General features: G+C 44.4%; 2 protein-coding genes and 2 long non-coding RNA genes across 15 annotated transcripts in view; 2 read left to right on the forward strand and 2 right to left on the reverse strand.

Annotated features, from left to right (window-relative positions):
• LOC310693717 lies at positions 1-2,728 on the forward strand. The gene is made up of 2 exons (XR_014519359.1): positions 1-1,475; positions 1,555-2,728. It is a non-coding gene; the product is annotated as an uncharacterized lncRNA (long non-coding RNA).
• The window catches only part of MTMR10 (myotubularin related protein 10), a 50,424-nt gene extending 39,429 nt beyond the window's left edge, over positions 1-10,995 (forward strand). For all 3 annotated transcript variants that reach the window (XM_083475702.1, XM_083475703.1, XM_083475704.1), the window contains exons 14-16: positions 3,091-3,261; positions 4,611-4,793; positions 6,578-10,995. In XM_083475702.1, the coding sequence (XP_083331828.1) occupies positions 3,091-3,261; positions 4,611-4,793; positions 6,578-7,177 (954 nt within the window). In that variant the 3' untranslated portion in view covers positions 7,178-10,995. The remainder of the gene's footprint in view (positions 1-3,090; positions 3,262-4,610; positions 4,794-6,577) is intronic.
• On the reverse strand, positions 3,446-4,596 carry LOC310693727. Its single transcript, XR_014519369.1, has 2 exons — positions 4,284-4,596; positions 3,446-4,249 (listed from the first exon to the last, which is right to left on the reverse strand). It is a non-coding gene; the product is annotated as an uncharacterized lncRNA (long non-coding RNA).
• Positions 10,738-24,716, reverse strand: part of FAN1 (FANCD2 and FANCI associated nuclease 1) — a 31,837-nt gene continuing 17,858 nt past the window's right edge. For 4 of the 10 annotated variants that reach the window (XR_014519181.1, XR_014519183.1, XR_014519184.1 and 1 more), the window contains 8 exons: positions 24,005-24,124; positions 23,642-23,806; positions 20,400-20,568; positions 18,319-18,422; positions 16,601-16,795; positions 15,633-15,761; positions 13,794-14,375; positions 10,738-13,705 (listed from right to left, as the gene is read on the reverse strand). Coding sequence is in view for 3 of the 10 variants with exons in the window: in XM_083475650.1 (XP_083331776.1) it covers positions 14,238-14,375; positions 15,633-15,761; positions 16,601-16,795; positions 18,319-18,422; positions 20,400-20,568; positions 23,642-23,806; positions 24,005-24,124 (1,020 nt within the window). In the remaining 7 variants the exon portion in view is untranslated. Of the gene's footprint in view, positions 14,376-15,632; positions 15,762-16,600; positions 16,861-18,318; positions 18,423-20,399; positions 20,569-23,641; positions 23,807-24,004; positions 24,125-24,716 lie in introns of all 10 variants that reach the window. The other 6 variants (XM_083475650.1, XM_083475651.1, XM_083475649.1 and 3 more) reach the window with 3 other exon arrangements.

Raw genomic sequence — 24,716 nt, forward strand, 5'->3', positions numbered from 1 at the left:
TCTAAACCACTGAGCCTTGAGCTTGCCGATCAAAAGGTCAGCGGTTCGAATCCCCGCGACGGGGTGAGTTCCCATTGTTTGGTCCCATTGCCTGCCAACCTAGCAGTTCAAAAGCATGTCAAAGTGCAAGTAGATAAATAGGTACCACTCTAGCAGGAAGGTAAACGGCGTTTCCATGCGCTGCTCTGGCTTCGCCAGAAGCGGCTTAGTCATGCTGGCCATATGACCCAGAAAAACTATCTGTGGACAAATGCCAGCTTCCTCAGCCTGTAAAGTGAGATGAGCGCCGCAACCCCAGAGTCGTCCGCAACTCAGCTGTCAGGGGTCTTTTACCTTTACCTATTTTATACATTTGAAATGGATTTTTCCAAGGAAATAACAGGATTTGGGGAAATCTCTGAGGGCAGGAGGCCAGAAGAGTGATGGATTGGGAAATGCACAGAGAGATGGGATGATGCACTTTTCTTTCAGGGCTGTAATTATTTGAGAACTGGTTTTAAATTTGGGACATGCTGGAATGTGTTGAAGGGGATTATTTGAATTGTCAGAATTTGGACTGTGCCTTCAGGTCAGGAATACAGTTGAAACCCCAACTACCTTGGGCAGCTCTGGCTGGCAAAAAAGCAAGGGAGAACTGGCCTCTTTTTGGGATGCATAGCACCATGTTAAGAGCATTGTGCTTAATGAAACAAATCCCCCCCTTTTAAAAGATTTTTTAAAATTTATTGTCAGTAGTACAGAAACTTCCCTCCAGTGAGTATGTTTGAAATGTATTTAGAAACCCCATTGAGGGGCCAACAACATTTTCTCCCAGTTTTATTCAAGTGAACGTTATTATTATTATCATTATTTATTGTCTTGGCATACCACCATCTGAATATCACAGGGCAGTTCACACCATAAAACTATAACAGAAAAAGCCCCATTCTTGTGCTGCCACCCTCCAGATCTCTCGTGAATGAGGTATGCAAAGAAGGGCCTCAGATGATGATCGCAGGGTCTGGGTCAGCTTCTTTGGGAAGAGACTGTCCTTGAGGTATTGCTCTTCTGAGCTGTTTAAGGCTTTATAGATCAAAACCAGCACTTAGAATTGGGCCCGGAAACTAACTGGCAGCCAGTGCAGTTGGACCAAGATCGGTGTAATACGCTGAAACAGTCTTGTTCCAGTTAGCAACCTGGTTGCTGAATTCTGCACTAGCTGAAGTTTCTGGACCATCTTCAGAGGCAGCCCCATATATAACACATTGCAGTACTCTAACCTAGAGGTAGGGAATAAATCATTTGAAGTCCATAATGTGATATCGGATTCATAATTTTTGACCTGGCAATATTGCGAATCGTATGTGTGTGCATGCAAAAATCATGACACAGGAAAAACCATGAAGCCAGCCAATGCCTCTACATAGCTCCATCCTTATTTCAGACATCGTGATATATCAGTATGTTGTGATCTTTAGCTGGTGATATATCATGGTGTTGAAAACCAGATATCACCCAGCCCTAGTTACCAGAGTATAGATGAAAGAAGTTAGGCTATCCTTGTCTAGATATGAGTTGCACCTGGGCCACCAGCCAAAGGGCTGATGGAAAGCACTCCACACCACTGAGGCCACCTGAACCTCAAGCGACAGCAAAAGATCCAGAAGGCCTCAAGCTACATACTTGTTCCTTCAGAGGCAGTGTAACCCCATCAAGACCAGGCAATCTCTCGGCCATCCAGTCTAGGAAATCTCCCACTAACAGTCTCCAAGTCTTATCTGGATTGAGCTTCAGTTTTTTGGTTCTCATCCAGTCCATATTACCAAGGCAAGACAGTGGTCCAGCATGCACACTGGCAGATGTAAAAGAGACGTAGAGCTGTGTGTCATCAGCATATTGCTGCCAATGTACTCTTGATGACCCCACTCAGCAGTTTCATGTAGATGTTAAACAGCATGAACCCTGAGAAACTCCACATTGAAGCCAAAGAGCATTCCCCTCTGGAAATGACATCCATGTAGGATCGGAACGACCACAAAGCAGTGCCACCCACCCCTATCTTGGACAGCCACTCTAGAAAGATACTGTGGTTGGTGGTATCAAAAGCCTTGAACAAGCATTGCTAATTTGGGGTTTGATTTACACAATCAGAATCAGAAATTATTACCTTCAGGTTGGTACTATAGGGTTTTATCTTGGATGCCCCCTGTCGACACAAGCAAAGAATTTCAGGGTGTTTTCATATTTCTGACTGTCCTGAGTCTTATGGTTTCTGTGGGACTACAAATTCCACCCTGTAACTATTGACATGCTCATTGGTGTCTTATCTTACCAAAAGTTTTCAGCTGTTTCATGAAATTTTAAACAAATCTGTTTCAGAAGTGGCTGTGCACAATAATAGATTGTACAAGCAAGCCTTTGAAGAATCAAAAGTCCTGAAGTTTACAGAATCGTGTGGGATTAGAACTAGACTTTTCGTTCTAACGGAATTGGTAGCTAGGTATAAGCTTTGTTGCAGCTAATCTCAGAGCCATGCAAGGCAGAGAATTACAAAATAGAGCCTAAAAGCCCAGTGTTGGCTAAAACAGTGGTTTAGCGGAAATTTAAAATGCAGCTAGTTAAAATCAGGGGAAGAGTGATTTGGGACCCTAGTACATTGGTGCTTTGAAATAAAATTCTCTCCTCCCAAGCCATGAGAAATCTGACATCACTCCTAGCATAGGCTTCAACAAGCACTATTTTCACATTTTTTTAAAAAAAAATATTTTCTGTAACCATGACAGACAGAATCTTAATTTAAGGAAATATTTATGTCCTCTAAAAAAATCTGAATGAAGAGCTGTCTGCCAGGCAGAAAACTACATTTCATGGTTCACTATAGTTCACACAGCTAAGTTACAGACTACTGGCTCTAGTCAGAGGTACTTGAATGTAAAGTAGGCATTTCCATATGTGTTACTCCAGTTTGTACACTTGCTTTGTAGTGCATTATATTTTATAATAATAATCTCAGCATTGATTTAATGGTGACTGCAGTAAATGTAGGGCTTGAGCAAACTTGCATAAGTCTTCTGTGTGTAACATCTTCCTATCATTTCCCTCCCACTCCAGTCTCCCTTATTTTTGATGTTCCTGGACTGTGTCTGGCAACTGCTTGAGCAATACCCATCAGCCTTTGAATTTTCTGAAGCTTACTTGACGATATTGTATGACAGCACGCGGATCTCGCTGTTTGGTACCTTCCTCTTCAACTCTCCCCATCAGAGAGTGAAGCAAAGCACGGTGGGTGCTAAACATTGTCTGACCTCAAGTAGAAGCTGCAACACATGGTTAGGAAGCTGGAAAACCACCTCCAGTAGTCAAGGTGGAAGCCTCTTAACTGTTGTGCCAACAAGGGATTGTAGCTCACAGCTATGAGATGGAAGAGCAGTTGGCACATTAAGGACCAAAAAATAGACTCTGCTGATTTCTTATTTGTATATTGAGTTTTAATTAACAGTAGTGGTATTTGTCATCAACATTGATAACGCCACATGCGAGGAACAAGTTGCACTTTGGTCCTGTGGTATTCTTGCCCTAGATTGTTAACCATCAACTTGAGAGAAACCTTCAGCAAAACCACTGGGAGAAAGCCATTATGATCAATAGATTTCAATATAGGTAGAAAGTTTGGGTTTTATTTTGCCTTTGTTCCTTACCATTTTTCTAGAATTCTTCGAGCACAAATGCAAAATTACCTTTTTAAAAAGTTAGGATTCTTATGGGATAGGTTGAGACACAGCCACATTTGTATACTGGGGAACCGTGGAAAATATTTTGTCTGAATAGTTCTGGGGTCTCCAATGCAGAGGCCTGCAAGGCACTTCCTCCCTAATGCTGTGCATGATTTCTGTAATTTTCCTTTTATTCTCGACACACAACACACACACACACAGTGGGAGGTGGGGTATGCAGCTATAGCCATGCCATTGGAGCTGGGGGAGGAGAAGCAAGGAACAGGCTTTGTCACCTTGCAATTCCCCTCTGGAACAGACAGGGAAAGGGAAAGTAGCATTCCTCAGGGAGAAGGCTTATTTGACAATATACTGGTCTGGCTCTAGAGGAAGCCAAAAGGGGCTTGTTAGGTTGCCTGCTGTTGATTTCAAGGAGGTCATTCAGTTGAAGGTAATAGCATAAATTGGAAAGAGCATAAGATACTGTTTCAAAGTTGAAGAATTTCATTAACCTGCTTCAAGAAGGCTTTAGCAATTGGAAGAATTGTGTTTAAATTCTGGCAAAATTCTTTTAAGGCATCACCCAGTAACTTGGCTTTCTTCTCTCTCCTCAGATGTCCATAGATGCCACAATGTTTGGCCTCATTCATTTTAATAATGTAATATAAATATAACAAAATCTCTAATCAGTTCACAGAAGCTACAATAATAAATTCACAATGAAAAGAATCAGTGCATATCAAAATCCAATAAATCATTAAGCAAAGCATCACAAAAAAATCCTTTGTGTTCCATTACCATAAAGAGAGGGGAGAATGCAGGATCTTATTTTTCTGCAAATAAAGGGTTTTATATTTATTGGTGAAGTGGGGTTGAGTGTGTATATATGTGAACTTATCTGAATTTTCTTTCTTTCAGGAATTTGCCATAAGCAAAAACATCCAGCTAGGTGATGAGAAGGGCCTCAGATTTCCTTCTGTTTGGGATTGGTCTCTTCAACACACTGTGAGGGATCGTATGCTATTCCACAACCCCTTGTACATTGGGAAGAGTGCACCGTGTGTGCACAGTGGGGCTGTGAAATACTTCAAGCGATCAAAGGTAAGAATGGACCAGTGAGTCAGTCCAGCTACGCCAGTGGTGCTTCAGTTTAGCTGCTGCAAAAATGGTACCTCATTGCTGTTGGAATGGGATCCATTTTCAGTGCACTGGGCCAGTGCCCTTGTGCAGCCCAGCAGTATCCCGCTGGAGAAAATCAAAGAACTGAAACAGGGGCAGCACATCTAGTCCCAACTCACTGGCCAATGCAGGAAATCCAGAATGAGAACATTCCCAGCACTGGGCTGCCCAGTCGCCGTTTGAAAATCTCCAGTAAGGGAGATCCCATCTATGTAACTGGCTCAAGAAGCTTCTCCCAATGTTCAACTCAAATCCTGTCCTGAAACAAGTCCATTAGATCTTACCTTGCCCTCTGGGGCAGGTGAGAACAAACAAGTCTTTGTCCTCTCGTAGGATCTTCAGGTAATCAAGTGGTGATACTTTCATTTATTTCATACTACATTGTTCATGAGAACTCTGCTTCAACTTTCCAGGTAAAGCAGTTTTCTAGCAGGTGATTCCCCACCCTTAACATGGTTAGTGGTTTTGACCTTAACTACCAAGGAAAGCAGTGTATGCTTGGTTGCCTCCAATCACCACGTGATGATGATGAATCACCACATGATTCAGAGATAGTGAATGAGGGAATCTGGGGGCTGCCTACCTACTGACAATGTCTGCCAGGAGAATATAGTTAGAGGAGGAAGAAGGAAACTGATGGGTGGCTTCCCCAAATCACTCAGTCCCGATTGGTGGGATGTCGTAATACATTCAGAAGCCAGTGGGTGTTTCGTTGCAGTGTTTCAGTCAGTGCTTTTCTTCTGTTTTTAAGGGCAGGTACCGAGTACCCCCAGGAAAAAAGCACTGGTTTCAGTGATTTTTCAGAGCAGTCTTGCCTCTTATGCAGTAGTCCACCAGCCAGAGCTCACACCAAAGCCCATGTTGTAAGTGAATGAGCTTGCGGGCGGGGGGTCTCCCTGCCTCCTCTGCCCCCAGCATAGAAACAAGCAGCCTGCCGGAAAAGGGAGCCCTCGTCTTCCACATCCAGTAGAGAAGTTACTTTCAGGGCCCTATTTTCAAGGTTTCTTGGTGTTGAGTACTGCATTTATTGCAAAGTTATTTCTCAGAACTGTTTCTCAGGTCATGGGATAATAGAAAAATAAGGAAGATAATTGTATTGGACCAATGACTTTTTCAAGTTCACACATATCTTCTGCTGACATAATAAAAGGGTAGCTAGTTTTTAATTTACATGTCTGTTTTTTTAAATAATGGAACCATTTTTTTAGCAAGCAGACAGATTAGGCACAGCACTTCAAACACTGACCTGCATGAAATTCCATATTAGTGTGGTTATCTTTTAGAACCCTCTACTAGAAAAAAATAGTGGAAGTGACTAAAATACTTGCATAGATAATCAGGTTTGCTCTCCATATAACCAGGAATTATCCACTATTTCATCCAAACTAATGAAGCACTTACTGCTGGTGAAGGATTGCATATGCTCTTGCTAATGGAAAGTTTCTCATTTCCACCTTTTTGGCCCCAGAAAGTACTTCATCATTATATGGCATCTGTTATTACAAATTGTGCTGATTTTTCCAAAGGAGATTTGACAAATTCATGGAAGAATAGAAGTAATATAGCCCATCATTTTGGGCTATGTTAATAGTATCTAGAAGTAATTATTCCAGGGATGGGGGTGGGGTCTACGTAACTGTAACCGGAGCTCCGTGGAGATCAAGTTGAACCTGATGGGAAACTGAAGGTATTTTTTCCCTTCCCAGAAGAACTACAGTTCAACGCTCAGGGGCCTTCCGCCCTCCCTGAAGAACGGTATTATCAGCGAGCAAGACTTTCTTCCAAGAAGAAATTCCCTAATACTAAAACTGAAACCAGACTTTCTTCACCATACGGATACCACCACCAATGGCATGGAGCAGTATTTCAGAGAGTGGTTTTCTAAGCCAGTTGACCTGCATGGTGTAATCCTGCCCCATCTCTCTGGGACACAAATCAAACTCTGGAAACTCTGCTACTTCCGCTGGATCCCTGAGGCCCAGATCAACAGTGGAGGCTTCATTACTGCCTTCCATAAAATCTCTTTATTAGCAGATGAAGTAGATGTTCTGAACCGGTGTCTGAGGCAACACAGCGGTACCCCACCTTTGCTCACTAACACTTCTGAACTCGATCAAAGCCGGATGTACTTTAGAGCAAATGGGCTCAATGATTCTTCCACAACCCCAGACTTCCTTTCTTCCTCTTTCCCATTTTCTCCTGTAGGGAATCTCTGCCGACGGAGTATTTTGGGAACACCACTGAGCAAATTCTTAAGTGGTGCCAAAATCTGGTTGTCCACAGAGACACTTGCCAATGAAGACTGATGTCTTTAGAGACAAAGAAGGGAGACAAGGAGGAGAGACGGACACATCCTTTTTTGCAGCACACTGCTAACCACAGCACCAGAAACTGTAATAGCTTTATATACTAAGGTTACTTATGTTTTGCACAAAGTATTTAAAAGGAGCTGTGTCATGCTTTCAGATCGCACAATTTTTATTTTTATTTGGGTTTTGTTTCATTTTTCTTCAGCAGTCCAATAACTAAGGCACATACCATTTGAGGTTAGTCTCTCCACAAACACACCACAATCTAAGGTCTGATTGTGTTTTGTTTGTGTCCCAAAGCTACTATTCCCTGCTGCTGATTTGAAGCACATCTCTTGTCAGCTTGGATGAATTAACAGGTGAAGACAGACATTAGAGTCAAAAAAGTTGCTCCATCAAATTCGATCGCTACAATTGGTACAGATATAAGAGCCATAAATTTTGTCAGTCACATTTCAAATTCATGGCATGATTCAGCTGAGGGTAGGGACTTTTTAAATCCTGTTTATTTCAATGGTACTTTATAAAAGCACCTTTCCTGTTGAAATAAGTTAAAGTGTTCATCTTGATCAGGTTGGCTATGGGAATGGTGGAGATATCTAGTTTAGTCCATGAGCATTTTTCCTCTTTTCATTTTGTATCTGAAACTGCCTTTTAGTTTACAAAATCTGCCTATAGGACAACGTGTGCTGACCTCACTACCCCAGTCCCTCTACTGGGGCTTGCTTTAACTTGTGGCTAAGGCGTACACTGGCAGCTGTGTTAGCTTGGCCTAAAGGATTCCCCCTTCACCTAGGATCAGCAGCTGTGGTTTCAAAGTAGGTGTCAGTTCCATCCGCTAGGTTGAAAGGAGTCCTTGGTAGCACTAACCATAGTTAAAGTGGAGAGGAGAATTAGCTGCCAATCTCATTACCATAGTTTGGTGTCATTACAGCTGAACAAACCTCAAAATAATGTCAGTCGATTATAGCCTTAAAAGTGCCTTTTCTTGCTTTTGAAGTAAGATTTCTCTCTCCATCATGGAATTCAATTACTCTAATGTGGTAAGCTAATAGGCTACACATTAGTAGTATCCATTTCCAGAATCTCATTCATACCACAATTTATGGACGTTTCCAAAAGCATCTTAACCTTTGACCTTGTGATCAGGAATAGAAAACTTAATGAGAGTACCTCTGAAGTATATATTTAACTCGATGGGTACAGAATATTAGGTGGAAGATCTTAGGCCCAAATTAAGATTGCTGTAAAATGTCTTTCAAAGAAAATGTACTTGTATTTAAATTTTTATTTTAAGGTCAAGTTTCGTGCTCAGTGGATGCTGGTTTTTTTTAATGGCCAAAACAAAATGGCATGCGGAATGTGTGGGATAGTGGTGTATGAAAGAATTAACTAGAAAACCTTGATATAATAAGAGTTTTTTGGGCTTTATTCCCATGCCAGTAACATCCCAGTTTACTTACCGAGTACCATACTGTTGCTTCATTTCACATGTGGTCATGAAGGTGGACTAAGATTCACATTCAAAAGTGGTCAGCTAGTTTATGCAGTGTCTTCAGTGGCATGTGCCAACATCCAGAAAGTGACTTGTTTTTGTGCAAAATCAGCTCTACAGTAGAGCATCATGCCCCCTTTCCCCAGCTACCCCTTCCAGGTCTCTTAGCTTTTGCACATTCTGCCCTGATCCAAAACATGCATGCAAAAGCCAAGTGAAAAACTGCCCTTCTGCTGCTCAATTGTCTGGCAGGGTTTAGGGCTTGTTTAAAGCCGGGCAGCCTCACTCGCTGCAGATCAGAAGGCTTCTATGTTTACAGGAGCTGTGTGTGTGTGTGTGTGTGTGTGTGTGAGAGAGAGAGAGAGAGAGAGAGAGCGTGCGCAAAAGACTTGGATCAGGCTGGGATGTTGGGCATGCAGTGCCATCTTCAGCCTGCCCAGCCCATTGAGCACCTACCGTCTCCAGTTGCATTGGGTGTCTGTAAAATACTGTAAACACACGCCCCTTTGCACACTTGACCAAGCTTCCACCAAGTGAAAGTCAGGTAGACTAGTTTCACTGGAAAACAGGCAAGGGCTGATCAGTATTGGCTACCTGTCCAAGGCGATTCTCTTCACAAGTTTAGTGTCTTGTTAGAATGGACAAAGCTTTGTTCCCCTAGTGTTAAATTTCATCCCATGTCCAGTTTGTATACCAGTTCTCTTTGTACCAGATCATAGACTTTATTAAGGTGACTTTATATTGATTTTTACTTAATGCCTAATAGTCTTAATTACATTTCAGATGTACCAAATTTTGCTAATTAACTGAAAGTTGGGTCAATATACTTTGCAAGAATTACTGAGTAAGGTGTTTTAACGTTTGAGACATGTGTCCCTTCCTTACAGGAGTTTTTTTAAAGTGCATTTTTGTAGCCTGTGCCCTTTTTATCCTTTTGATGTTACTGAACTTTGCCTTTAAGAATTGCTGCCTATAAACTGTCCATACCCAATGGATTGGATCAGATGGCTTTAAGACTAGAGAGTAAGCTAAGCCAGGTTTATACGGTTAACTCCAGGCCAACAGTGCCTGGATGGCTGCCCAGGTTCGTACTACTGTAAATGAAAGAGACTGGGAAGGAAGCCTGTTTCGCAGGAGAGCCTGAACTTTGGAGTACCGGGCCTGTGATATTTTTAACTGGGCAAAATGCTGTGAGTCCTACAATCAGAAACCAAGGAAGTAGTGGAATGGGGCTGGTGAGCAGTGCTTTCTGATCTAGCCTTGCACAGTCTTGTAATCCCATAGTTATGGTGGAGCTGTTGCCCCTCCTGCCCCGTCATATGACGACATAGAGAGAAGTCTCTGTGGTTTGACTGAAGTGGGCTGGGAGTGGCTACCCACGTTTCTTGATGCAGCGGAACCACAGGGCAGGGTGGAAGACAGGTGACTTGCCTTCTGGGTAGCAGGAGACATTTAAACCTTCACAAAACCCCGAGGTAGATTGCAGCAAGTCCTTGATTGAGGAAATCCAGGCTCCATTGCTTATCTAAAGGGCTATGAACTGCCTATGAACTGTCAGGCTTCAGCCAGCCCCCTCTGCTATATGCAATGCCTTCACTCAGTTCAAAAGGGGGCTTGTAGGTGGGCACAATCCAAAGGGATTGTACTTTCTAAAACCAGGTACCTTTTTAGGAATTTTTTGTAAGTGTAGAAAAGAATAGATGCTTATTTTTGTATTTTTTTTCACCCTAGCAACAAGCAAAATGCAGCTGCAATTATTAAAGGATATTTTTTGTTTAAAAAAGCAGGGGGGTTGGTATACGGAGTTCTAAATGGATTATGGTCCACGTAGAAATCAATGCCTTTTAGTTACTGCAGAGTGGAAGTTGACTGTTACGTAACTTATCATGGAAGTGCAATTATATTTAACCCCTTGTGCAGGTCTGGAACCAAAGAGACACCACTGAAAAGTGTGCGTTTCACATTGGCAGAAGGAATCCTGTTTCTAGAGTGGTTGTTTTTGTAGATTCTCTTTCAGTTTAGCTGTTAAATCTCCAAAGAAAAGGTATACATTAAAACCAAACCTGTTGTAAAATTTTATTTAATTAAAGGCTGAAGTTGTTAATCAGAAAATTGACTGCAGCAGTCAGGACCCCCTGCAACTCAGAGGGTGAAAGAGCCCCTCCCCCTTTTGAAACGGAATCTAAAGCCTTGATGCCGAAAACAATGCCTTTACATGAGTAAAGCAGCGCTGACAGGAACACATACAAAGAAAACCCCAACCTGTCAATGTTGTGAATATGAAGTAAATCAAGACGTAATTAAAAACAAAGAAACCTTCCGGTGTAGTCTTTGTTGGTGTGGAACTTGCGACTTTTTAAGAATGGTGTGCATTAATTAACATAGTACAGTTACCATCCATATATACCTGAGTAATGGGACATATCTATGTGAAAACAAGGTTTAAATATGTTCAGTGCATTTGAAGAACATTTAAGTGGCCTTTTTGCAACGAATTTATGAAGTGTCACTTTGGCTTAAACATTCCCTACGTCCACCAGCATAAAGTCCAGTAGTGTTTTTCGGGGGGGGGGGGGAGTATCGGCAGCCAAGTCTTCGTAAATTGGCAGTAACCCATTTACGGTGGGGCAGAGCTGAGAGCTCTGCTCCTGTCACTTGCTTGTCTTTGCAAGAACAGGAAAAAAGACTAAATGCCGGCAGAGAGAAGGAACAAACTTTCTTACACAGTTTTAAAAAGTAGGAAAAAACTTGAGGACTGTTTTCAGTCACATGCTTGAGTATGGAGGGAAAACTTCTGAAGTAGGGATTTAGCTGTTTCAGGTTTCTGCACTTCAGAATTCCCTTGCTGTAGTCTAGAACTTAACCCTAGTTCACCAATTCTGCAGATGACTATACTGGGAGGGGTAGCTAGTGCCAAAGACGACAGAATCAGAATTCAAAATTAACGCAGCCTTAAATATTTGAGTAAGATTGGAGAACAGAGACCATACTGACAAAATTAATTTCAATTGGGACAAATGTCAACTTCTGCATTTAGGCAGGAATAATCAGCTGCAAAAATATAAGATGGGAGACACCTGGCTTGCCAGTGGTCCCTGTGAAAAGAATCTAGGGGGTCTTAGTGGACCATAAGGTAAACATGAGCTAACAGTGTGATGCAGCAGCAAAAAAAGCTAATGCTATTCTAGGCTGCATCAACAGAATTATAGTGTCCAGATCAATCAAGGCACTCTATTCTGCTTTCTCAGACCACATCTGCAGTCCTGTGTTCAATTCTGGGCACCACAATTTAAGGATGTTGAAAAGCTGGAACGTGTGCAGAGGAGGGAGACCAAGATGATCAGGGGTCTGGAAACTAAGCCTTATGAGGACAGCTTGAAGGAGCTGGGTATGTTTAGCCTGGGAAAGGAGAGACAGGAGATATGATAGCCACCTTCAAGTATCTAAAGGGCTGCCACATGGAAGAGGGAGCAAGCTTGTTTTCTCCTCTTCTGGAGTGTAGGACTCGAACCAGACACCAGGAATTACTCTCTGGTGGTAAGAGCTGTTTGACAGTGGAATGGACTCCCTCTGGAGGTTGTGGGCTTTCCTGCCATGGAGGTTTTTAAGCAGGTTGGATGGCTGTCTGGGATGCTTTAGCCAAGATTCCAGCACTGCAGGTGGTTTGACTAGATGACCCTTGGGTCCCTTCCAACGCTACAATTCTATGATTCTAGTTTAAAATACACAAAAGCTACATGTGTAATAACTGCAATAACAAAACCCTTAAAAGCCTCTGCTAAATAAGAGGACATTTTTTGTTTTTTAAATAAGGCTTGCAGTAGTTTAACAGTTTTTGTCTAAGATGGGATACTGTTCTTTAACAAAACTCTAAACAAGCAATAGGTAGAATCCCCTCTAAGTCGTTCTCAGATCCCTGCAATTGAGGACCTTCAGCAGGGTGGCTCAACCTGTGGGCCACATGTAGCCCACAATGCCTTTTTGGTGGCCCTTGGAATTCATCCAGAAGAGCAGCAGCTGTGAGACATGAGCGAGAGTCCTGTCTTTTCAAACAACTAGATGCCTCTGCCGCAGCCCGCAGCCCTGGAGAGACAGACGATGGAGCAGCTCTTGCTGTTGCATAGGTGTACTAGAGACTGAATTGTTATGGTCTGTGAAGGACAACATGTCCCCTCTTGTACCATGGGCTGCTGTTTGTTTGTTGCAGCATGGTGGGTGGCTTTCATCCTTGAACCAAGAGCAGCTCAGGTAAGTGGAGGGGAGAGAGCGGGATGGCAAACCAGTTGGCTGTGCATGCTCATGCAGACCCTTCGGGCTGCTTCTCTATCATAAGGCACCATGGATGAACTTTTGTTAAGGCCACATAGGCTGTAATCCCCGGCATGCTTACTCTGGAGTAAGACCCATTGGAATAAATGGGACTTACTCCCTAGTAAACAAGTACAAGTTCAATAGGTAACCTTTACAACAACGCTCTCCAAAAACTGGTCTGTCATCCCTACTTATTGTCAGTCCTTGTTGAGGATGATGGGAGGTGGGGGCAGGAGCATCTGGAGGGCAGCAGGTGGGCAGAGCAGGAGACTGGCGGGGGCGCTGGAGTCACAGTGGCAGCAGCAACCACTGCTGTTGGTTCTCCTGTTCCTTTCTCCCAGCCTTCCCATAACGGTTGCATGTTCTGCGGAGGGCAGGGAGGCAGCACATAGTCTTTTACTATAATATTTGCATTAAATTCTCCTTAATAAATGTATCAAATCCATGAATTGTGCCTTTAATTATAAATTTGCAATTAATTGCACATATTACACTTTAATTTACAATATGGAAATTTAATTCAGTGAGTGAACTGCGGGTTCTTTGTCAAAAGTGCTCTTGCAGCTCACTTGGTCCGAGAGGTTGGACTGCCCTGCAAGAGGGGGACTGCAAGTCATGGCTATTTCCCCCCCTCTAAGCTCAGTCTGACTTTGGCAAAGCTTAATACATAAGATTGCAGAAAAATGCAATAATAATTAAAGACTCTTTTGGAAGAGTGTCTTTGACTTGTATTTAGGAAAAGGGCAAGGAAGGGTGTTAAACACCCAAGAGCCCATTGCTGTGGTTGTCCCAGCGAACTGCAAAGGCCAGGGCTTTTGCAGGAATGGCAATGCGCAGCCCAGGCTGAAATGAGCCACATGGTGTGACGTCAAGGTCACCACTACCACTTTGAATTGAGCTGAGCAGTGTTGTTTCCAGAAAGAAAACACAAGCCTGCTGCATTTTGTCCAAACCCGTGTAGCTGAGACATTCCTCCTAGCATGAGACAGCAGGCAGCTGCCAGGCTTAGCTGAGGCAATGCTTGATTTCTAGAGGGCTGTTGGAACAAGGAAAATCAGCCAGCGCTGCTATGTGCAAGAAAGGGTGCAGAAGTTAACTTAATTCAGAGGATTCCCATGAAAATGAAAAGTCACATCCTTTCTCAGAATGACATCTGAATTTGTGTTGTCTTAGCAGCTGCATGCCAAAGGAACGAGAAATGTGTCCATCTTTTGTTACTCTGGCCTTGAGCCCAGCAACCACAATAGAGTCTCAGCTCAAGCGTTTACTTTTAGATCCACTTGCAACCACATGGCAAACTTCCACTGCTGCACCCAGCTTCTGCAACTCGGCAAGCCATATCATCTGCTTGTGAGAAAGGCGATCATTGGGGCCTTTGACTTCCACCAGCTGAAAAGATGATTCAGAGAGAGAAGGAGAAGTTTCTCAGTAGGTTTCAAAGAACTGCTTTAAGGGAGTGGGCTGAAGGAGGACTAAGGGTTTGCATCCATTTGGTTTTTTACATCCTACGCCCTGAGCCCTGCCCTCAGCCTTTCCCACTTAAATCACATACATGAAATCTGCCATGTTAAGCTCTAGGTCCCTCGGGAGAGCCAACTCTCTTTAGTTACATTTCCATCCTAAACAGAAGTTGCAAGATGCAAAGATTTGCAGCCAGTGCCAAATCCAACCAGAGCAAATGAGCGCAAGCCAGGTGGCCTATTGGCTCCAACCAGAGGAAAGCAATTCTAGTGGCTCTTAAAAACACTTTTAGCACAAGGCTGATTCTGATGTAATCTTTTGTAGACATCACTCATCAGAAAAAATGACGACATGGTTTCTTTATTTGTGGTTTGTGTAGAGAAAAGGAGATGGGATGCAGAACTCAATTACCTGACTGAATTGTTACAGGTGATATCCAAGCAGTCCAACTTGGATCTGCATTTTGAATCACTGAAAAATTCAGATGCAATGGCTGCCTGATGAAGCCAGTTTCATAGCATGTGTCTTGTTCTTCCCACAAGGGGAAAATAAAAACAAGTGCGCTTTCCTAAAGTCGCACAAGTTTTGCAACCTTGGGATCTTTAAGTTTGTTTAGCAGAAAAACAACAACCAACAGGATGCAAAATCATTATTCTGAGGATTTTTATTCAAGACTTGCAGGTTCATCCAGAGAATAATGATTGATATCTAATCAACTACTAGTGCTACCCATAATAGTATGCAATGTAAGACCACAGAATCAATAAAATTCCAAAGAAACAAACCCAAGAACACTTAAAAAAAAGCCTGCCAAACCTCTCTGAGGAGCAAGTAGTTCCACAGCATTGGGGCGACCGCTGAAAAGGTTCTGCTTCAGCCTAACGCTGCTCCCTCCACATTCAGGAGATGCCGTTTGCTCCAAAGCAGCTCATGCTCAACAGTAAAACACTCCAGCCTGGCTCCAGCCACCTTCCAACTAGCCTGAGGCAGTCGATGCTCAGAGCCCCAGGCAGAACTGCTGCTTATCAGCCTCATTTCTTGATATAAACTGCTCAGATATCATTGACACTGATGACTGCAAGATGGGGGGGGGGATTTTATTTGGCTCCACCTGTTGGGCACTCTCATACATCACATCCCTGACCTGTACACTCTGCAACTTGAACAATGCAGCTGGGGCCAAACCTTAAAATGGTGATCTTCCGTTCTCCAAACGACGAGATCAGGGAGGCCGCCCCTGCAGTGACGCAGATCTCTGCTCAGCTGTCGGCAAACTCCACTCAGGAAAGGACCCCCAAAGCAACACGCCAGGTGCTACAAAAAGAAAGACCACTTTTTCTCCCTTCTCCCAAACTGCAAGGGGCTAGAAGACGGGATGGGAACCTCTGGCTCATGATAAGGGGGTTTTTTGGTGTTTTTTTAAAGGTTTGGCACAATGGAAGAACTTTGAGAAACCTTGCTACTGCCAAGAGGGTGCCGATGGGAAGGGTTAACCCCTCCCTGTGCACTGCAACCCCCACAAAGATCATCTCCTCCCCTAGGGAGGCTACAGGTTAACTAGAGAGTAGATGAATGAGCAAATGGATGTGTGTATGAGAAGCAGCACATATAACGGTTGTAATTGTACACCAATGAGCACTAACTGACTTCTGCAACAACCTCATTTGTTGCTGTATTTTGTTTAATTTCATAAAATTTATTCGGGCACCGAAAAGAGTGCGGTGAAGGTGCCTGCCTGAATTCTGACAGGCGGGAACTCCTAAGTGCAGTTCTAACAATTCATCAACCAACTGCATATTCATTGATGTGAACACTGATAAGACTTCCATAGATTCATATTGCCACATTATTACGTCGCTTGCCAAAATCCACTAGTACAAAACTCCTCAGGCAGTGCCCCCCCAGCCCTCCCCCAGAAGGGTTTCCTGCCATGCCATGGCTGCTGGGTTTTGCCTGCTTGCTTTCTAGCCTTAAGTTCAGAGCAATTCAAAAACATTATTTTGTAACTCATATACCTCAAATGCCATTTTTTTCAGTAAACTATAGAAGAGGCACAAGGCCTCAAATTAAACTGAAGTATCAAGCAAGATGGACACCTCCCCTTTTCCTGTAAGAAGGGAACCAGGGCAGCTCAAAGGGCCTTTGACGCCTACCTGGGCCTGCTGGAGGGAAGAGAATCGGTCCCAGCTGATTAACGCTGCCGCTTTGCCCTCCTGAGCATTCCAGACATCCGCAATCCACTTTTCCAGGGTTTCAGGCGAAGCCTCATGCAGTAAGCGGAGCCTGGATTCAATGGCCTCCCTCCGGTTCTCATAGAAGCTGTCAGTGTAGAGATCCAGGGGGGAGGTCTGCAGGAAACGGACTGTCAGTGTGGCCCCATCCCTCACCTACTGCTTCCCCTGCAAGAAAGAGGCTGGCGACACAAACCGCCTTAAGTTGCCAGGGTGCAGTAAAAGGCAGAGAGGCCCCAAACTACCACTTGTGGGCTTATTTGGATACTTAATACACTGCCCTCCTCCTAAGTGAAATAAAGCAATCCATAAAGTAACACAGTCCTTGAAATACACAACAACAACTCCGAATGATTTTCTATTAGCAGCAGCAACTAATCCGTATATCCAGCTGGGTCTCTCCTCCGCAAACACCCACAGAAAATATGCCTCTTAACCAGTCACCTAAAACTATGAAGAGATGGGAGCAGACACAGCTCAGTTTGGGAGAGAGGTTCACATGCAAAGAGCCACCACCAAAAAAGCCCCCACTGCACACTTCATCCAGGTGGGTTCTTTGCCTTCTGTGGGCTAAAACGGCTGGCTGAAGAACCTCAAGATCTCCACTTCATTTCCTCAGTGACTCCGGCTCGCAACTGTGTCTGGATGTCATCAAGCTGACCCCAGGCCACACGTGAGTTTTGCTCTCTGGAGCCACAGAAGTAATGGCTCCTGGAATATGATTGGGAACATCTGGCAATTATCCTGGTGCAGTGATAAGGAAACAGGAGCTCAGTTTTTGACTCAGCCATGAAACCCACCTGGACATAAAAATGTAAGATGAGATGGTCCAGCACCCCATCCCCAGAGAGCCCTCCCGGCTAGTATGTGCAGCCCCCGCTATAGCCACAGCCTTAGCCTGATCTTCCATGAATGTGAGCATTAAAGCCACCATCTAAGTGGGTGGCAGCAAATTCCACAGGTTAACTGCACATTTTGAGGAAACATTCTTCGCTCCTGAATCTCCAACCTTTCAGCTTCATTAAATAAACACACGGTCCGATGGGATAAGAGATGGGAGTAAAACTTCTCTATCCATTTCCTGCACATGATGCTGGAACCGAGACACCTCCCCTCTGCCTCCCTTTGCTCAGGGTCTTTTCTCCTGGGGGAACTGCTCCAGCCTCTTGCCCTTGGGCAGTTCCTGTCTCTGACCCCATCCTGCCTTCCTCACAGGACTCTTTTGAGGGTCAAACAAGATGTATGTAACTAAAGAGAGAGGGAGTGAAGGATAAAAATGATGTTTTAAATTATTACTACTTTTTTGGCAAGCTGTTGTGCAAATTAGACATCACAGTTCTGTGGCCCCTGCTCAGCCAATGCGTTCCCATAACTGCCTCTTCCTTATAGTTATTTTAAAGAGAATAATGAAGATGCAACTCAAGGCCACCAGCCCTACTCCAAAAACAGCCAGCAAATGCCAAATCCATCGTGCGCAGGTATGCTCCCCAAAAGCTGTGTATTCTGCAACAAAATTCCCAAAATTGTTTTTGAGGCGTTTCTCTGGGAGAATTCTGCGACTTTAAAAGAAGCTGTTTTGAATATCCTTTTCAAACATCATCCACAAGAATAAAAAGCACTTTAAAAACAAGCAAACATACCTGGTAAGGATTCCTGAAGACATCAGGGATGCCATCCATGAAGAGAGTATCCCACATCAAGAGGCCGTAGAGGGTGCTGAATGTAGATCCTTCACCATGAATCCCTGAGGAATTATCACAGCATCACAATCATGAAGCCACTGCAGGATATTTAAGCTGCCAACCAAAAAGTGTTACCTCTGACACCCAGTTTATCACTAACACAAAGCTCAAAGATGCACAGAGTACAACTCAAAATGATTTGAAAATCGGCAATGATGGGGACTTCCGGGAGGAAAGATGACTGACTAGATGTCAACTGCAGACACTCCCATTGGCAGAGATAATTATGTGGTGATTAACGATAACCAAGACATTAATCTTGGTTGTCATGCCCTCCCTTGTGAGATAGTGAGACCTGAGACTATCTTCACATGCTCTGAAGAAAGTTGTTTGTCACACTGGACACAATAAGTTTTTGTGTAATCAATTTTTACTGAAGGTTTTCCACACAAGATACTATAAAAATAGGGGGGGGGATGAGGAAAGGAAGAGAATAAAAAAAGGAAAGAAGGAAAAGAAGGAAAAAGGGAAATTACTAAGTCTTCCCCCAGCCTCTCACCCTAGGAGTTCCTCTCTGCCCTCTATCTTCAATCTATTACCTTCCTGTGTGTATCTTCCTTGATAAAAGATAAGGAACTTCAAATTGCAGAACAAAACATAAGGATAATTGGGGCTGGGGGGGAGGAAGAAGTCATAAGTAAGATTTAAAAAGTTTTTTGTTTGTTTTTTTTTTTAAAAAAAGGAACGTCTTCCAGTTCTCTGCCAATTATGTATATTATTGATTTATAACAATTATTTGAAAATGTTGGAAGTATGCACTCCAGGATAACTTTGGGCTCTATTAGTGTCCAGCTATTTCTCCATCTGCTAGGCAATGTTTCCTCAATCTTCATTCCCAGACCTCTCACATTCACCTTCCTCCACCCAAAAGACGACTAAAAGAAGCTCTTCAATTTTTATTATCATTAAATGTCAGTCACAATCCTTCTCCAATCTAATATGATGAATTCCAACAACTCTTGACTGCACTAGAGGTCTTCTGGCCAACACCCACATTCCACGGTGGCTGTTCTTTCCAGTCCCTCTGAGGGTTGTGAAGAAGTTCAGGCAGAGGGGAGGGAGAGAATGAGGCATGACCTTCTAAGCATGTGAGGCTAACTCTCTTATTTCAAAAGGGAGTTTTGGTAACCAAGATATATAACCCAGTTATCTTAAATTACTGCATAATTATCTCTGCTGACAGGAGTGTCAGCAGTTGATGCCTAGTCCGCCACCACCTTCTCTGGAAGTCCCCAGAGACAAAAAGGTTTGAGATGCGGAGGAGCATCTTAGGAGCGAGGAACCGCCATCGTGCCCAGATGCGACACAATAGCCCTCAAGGTTAGCCTTCAGGGCATCAGGTCTGCAAAACCTACCTTCTTTCAACTACTTTAGAACTTGGAAGCAATTACAACTTGGGTGACCTATCTGCCAGTTAATTTTCAGGACACAAGCCGATTACTACGTAAGAAGAGGCATTAGCAAAAGGCCGCAAAACAAAGCAAAAAGTTTGCCTTATTATTGACTAAGAAAGTTTATGAACAGAAAGTCGGCCATGATTTACCACTTCTTGGTGATTCCATTCTGTGAGGAAATTATCTGGCAGGGAGCGGGGTTTGTGGAGGAGGGGAAAGAGCTGCACTGAAACTGCAGAATCCACAAAACCGCCTGACTGTAGGGCGTTTTTAACCAGCTTCAGCTGGTGAAACAGTAGCAATGGTTCCTGGACTAGGATAATGTGACTGCAAGTTGTTCATACAATGGTTACCTTCAGGTTTGATAACTGTAAAGCATGCTTAAATGAGGCTGAGGTTAGGGCCCAGTCCGGAAGCTTCATGGCGGAGTGGGAATTTAAACCCTGGTCTTCCAGGTCATAGTCCAACAGTCTAACCATTAAGCCACACTGGCTCCTTCCTGGTCACATGGCAGTGTGACAGAGCATTGGGAGGGAGGGGCAGAGTGCTGGCTGATGGCTTTCTATAGCAATGGCCAGCCATTACCTTGATCAAAGCCATGCTGCTTGTAGTGGGCTAATGCCAGCTCCTCGACAGAGCACACCACAGTGGAGGGCTCAAGGTCTTCTCCTGGGTCTTCGGCACCAACATCTTCCATGATAAACATGGACTTCCCCATTCCGGTCTGTGGGCACAGCTTTCCTTTGATGGTAACCTGCAAATCAAAACTACTGATGTTTTTACTTTTGCTGCTACAACACCATGCTTTTACCCAGTGTGCCACCATGCTATATTTTCTGTGAGAGCATGGTTTAAAAGTATGTTCAAAATAAACAAAAGGAGACTGCAGAAGGCGACTAGGGCAAGAGGGAAATGGTGAAAACTTTACACAGGCCCCATGGAGAGGGTGGGGGGTCAGGAGGGAGAAGGAGCAAATTAAATCATATCACTATACACAGAGAGAGAGAGGCCTTGGGGTGAAGGGTGTGTAATAATAGTATACTGAGAGAGGGCTACCGCATAGAAAACAGTTAGGGGGGCAGGTGGGAAAGGCTCGATTTCACATCCTGATGAAAAATAATCAGTCAGTTTGCACACAAGCTTATGCTAAAATCTTCTGTTCCTGGGGGAGGGGGGTGACTGGGGGAAACTTAATGTTTTTTCCCCATATTTGTTTGAAAAAACTTTTAAAAATCTTTTCTATAAAAAACAATCAATCAAAGTGCAGAAATCAATTATTATCCTCTATATACCCCCTATGCAAAAGAGGGAGTATCATCAGCCTTGAGAGACGAAATCCAAAGTTTGCAGAATGACAAAGAACCTTTAGGGAAAAGAAAAACCTGCAAAGTGGTAAAAATCCAAAACTAGCCCAATAAATATTGAGCATGCTCAGTAGCAACAGAGTGTTGGGTGACCAGGCGGCGAGGGAGAAGAGAGGAGAGGAGAGGAATGGAGTATCCTGCCACTGGGCACTGCTGACTGGCTGGCACCCTGGACAAGAACACTGTGCCTTGCAAGGTTTTCTCACTTACAGAACTCTAAATTATAATGCGAGAGAAGTGGGGGGTGAGAGGGAAGAGAGGCTGCTACTTAAACTTTGCTAACACCAGCTAAGTGACAAGCTAAAAATAAGACCACCCAGCGCTTAAGTGCTGTCTCCTTGTCAGCCCTTTGACTCATTTTGGGGACTGACAAATGGGGCTGGTGTCAGGACTGGAAATTTGTTCTCACATTGCACGTCTCATTGAACACGTAGGAAGGAAGCCCCATCCGGCTGCTGAAGCAGCTCTCAGGTGGGGACAGCAAAGGAGGAGAACAGCACAGAAGGGAACAGAGGCCTCTGGAGCGTATTAAATGAGACATGGGAAGACGCAAGAGGCTAGTGCTCTGATGGCAGCTCTTGCAGGAGAAAGAATGCAATTGGGCAAAACACATTCAAGAAAGTGGCAACAAGCATCATTTTGAGAAGTATAAGGATGGTAGGCAGTGAGGAGAAATAGAGGAGTACAGAAAAAGGATGGTTAGAATTGCTTCAAAAAGAACAACAATTTAAAATGCAATCTGCAAAATGCATCACAATCATTCATGCAGACAAGCATGCAAATAGTGCACACCCAAGACCACAGAGGTCAGATGCAGGACAGCACATTTTCCCAGGTTTTAATAACAATACTGTCCGAACAGACCCCACAAACACCTGAAGGAGCTTTGATGCTGTCAGATCTGCTGCTCTGATTCTGACTCTAGTGGAGTCACTGCAGGGCACAGAATGGCACCTTTTGGGTGCTTGCAGCAGCTCTGTACATATAGACAGGAGGCCCCAGTTGTGCAGCTCAGCCACAAAATCCAGCTTCCTAAAAAGGCGGCCAGCAGTTTATTAATGGTTTGGACTGTCTGACTGATCAGCTGGCACATGCCCACTATGCCAATCAGCTGAAGTGGCTCACCAAGGGGAAAAGTTGTTTCCCATCACCTGCGATCTGAGATTGTTCTAATTGGCAGCGCTGAGGACTGTGTCTGGGGCTTCTGCATGAGAAGCTGCTGCTCAGTCTCTGAGCTAGGGCTCCTACATATAGTAAAACTCAATATAACCAGATGGTTTATACCAACTCAGACTATTTGCTAACCCACCTTCCCAGGGAGATTCTTTTTCTAACTGCAGGCACACGAGGGGTTGAACTGGGAACCTTCTGCATGCAAAGAGCAGGTGCCACACACAAAAACACTTCCTCTGGGATCGTGTTAGTTTGCATCAAAGAATTGCTACCACCCTGCATTGTGACAATAAAAGCTCATGAATGGCCTACGCAGAATGTGAACACCTAGTTTGTTCTGATCAGTTTCTACAACCAGCGGCAGACAAGCCAACAAGCCACAGCTTGTTTCATCAAAGCTTGGCGAACATCCAGGGTGGAGTAGCTCAACAAACCACAGTTAAGCAAGGCTGCTGGATTTGGACATAATGTCCAACCGCAGTTAAGACCACCAAAAAACCATGGCTTGACACTGGCCTGTTGCCAGAAAACAAACCATGGTTAGCCTGCTGTCCTTAACATACCCAGTGCAAGGAGGACAACCGGCTGGTAGTTTAACTCTTTATTGACGAAGCAGGCACTTAGGCCAGCTCCTAAGTTGTTCAGAACACACACACTCTTCTGGAGACCAAGTAGTTGGCACCCCTCCCCCCGCTTGTGCGCTGAACTGGACTGTTGGAGCAAGAGCATGGCCATGCCTTCACCCAAACTGTACAACCTTCGTCTAAAGGCACACACAAGCAGCCTGTGACTTCTCCTACGCAGAAGTTGCTGCTGTGCCTGTCTCTTGAAGCCCCTCCTGGTCCTGAGGGACAGTGGTGGAGGGGATGGAGGGGATTCCACCGCCTCCCTGGTCCGGCTCCTGCCCTGTATCCTGCATCTCCTCCCCTAGCTCCTCCTGCTCAGACTCTTCCCCTGCCTTCAGCCCTGGCTCCTGCCTTGCAGCAGGCACAAAACCCCATAAACCACTGCTCCCTTCCCCTGAGTCAGTCTCTGGCCCTACAGCCTCTGCCACCCACTCCTCGGTGCCCGGCCAGTCCCTGACACCTGCTAGGTTCACATGTACAAATGCACCACCTTTGGCTAAACAAACCATGGATGAGCATTATGTATGAACTGGGTGTGAACCATTTTAGAAGCCAAGATGAAAAAGAAAAACAAAACAGTCTGGCACCTTTCCACATTCCCAATTTATAAATGTACACCAGACCACAAAAGAGAGGCTTCTCCAGACATCCAATAGCTACTCACATGGGCGACATCTTCCACGGAAAGAAGTGGCAGATCTTGGAGGAGATGCCCTATCTTCTTACACGCTGAGGAATTTTTCATCCTCTGGGCTCGCTGGGACAGGGAGAGTCGATGGCCTGTGCGAACAAATGGGTCCTGGAGACCTTTCCTGATGCACCTGATGGCCTAGCAGACAAGCAAGCATTGCAGAGAGGTGAGCAAACGGACCCCCCACCAAACCAAGAGGGGCAGGTGGATGTCCTCAAGCACAAGTTGCCCCATCCAGGGCTGACAGCCAGATGGAAGGTGCTTGTGGGAGAGCAAGGAGAGAAGACATCACCCTTCCAAGCAAGGTGCAAAGGGGGCAGAGATGGGTGCATTTACCTCCTCCGTGTCTTTCAAGTGCTGGTGCAAGTTAAGAGCCAGACGATCCCACCACCGTCCTCTGCTGTCAGAACAATAAACGTCTTGGGCCAAAAGATCCTGAAGCTGTTCCACTGCCTCCTAGGGCAGACATGAGGCCAACAGTCAAAAAAAGGTGTGTAGCTTGGTGACCAAGGGAGTAAGCCAGGGATAGCTAACCTGTGGCCCTCAAACCACGCTGGACTCCCAGATCTCACCAGCCCTGGTCAGAATGGTCAATGGTCAAAAGATGATGCTAGTTTAGATATCCAGCAACATCTGCAGGGGACCACATTGACCATTCCTGGACCGTGCTGTAAATTGGGAAACTCCTATCTCACTCCTTGCCTCTGCCACGAGCTCTCTAGGTGGCTCTGGGGAAAGCTGGAACGCCAGCTTTCTGTATCTGCATTATGGGTTCACTCAAGTAATAGAGGCCTATCTTGCAGGGTCTGTTGTAAGGATTATGGCAAGGGAAAGTATGTGAAGCACTTCAAAGACTTTAAACTGCAATACAGAAATGCTTAGTAGTAAAACATGGCAGTGGCCCTGCAACAAAAATTGCCTGAGTGTTTTGTTTGTACTTTTAGCAATCTTCAGGGTTTCCACCAAGCCCGTTGACACCTGCCCCCTTTGCATGGATAGTGCCCTTTCGGCCACATACCCTGAACATTGGAATTTGATACCATTTGCA

Source organism: Podarcis liolepis (genome assembly GCF_965112155.1).
Source record: "Podarcis liolepis genome assembly, chromosome: 14".
Taxonomy (NCBI): domain Eukaryota; kingdom Metazoa; phylum Chordata; class Lepidosauria; order Squamata; family Lacertidae; genus Podarcis; species Podarcis liolepis.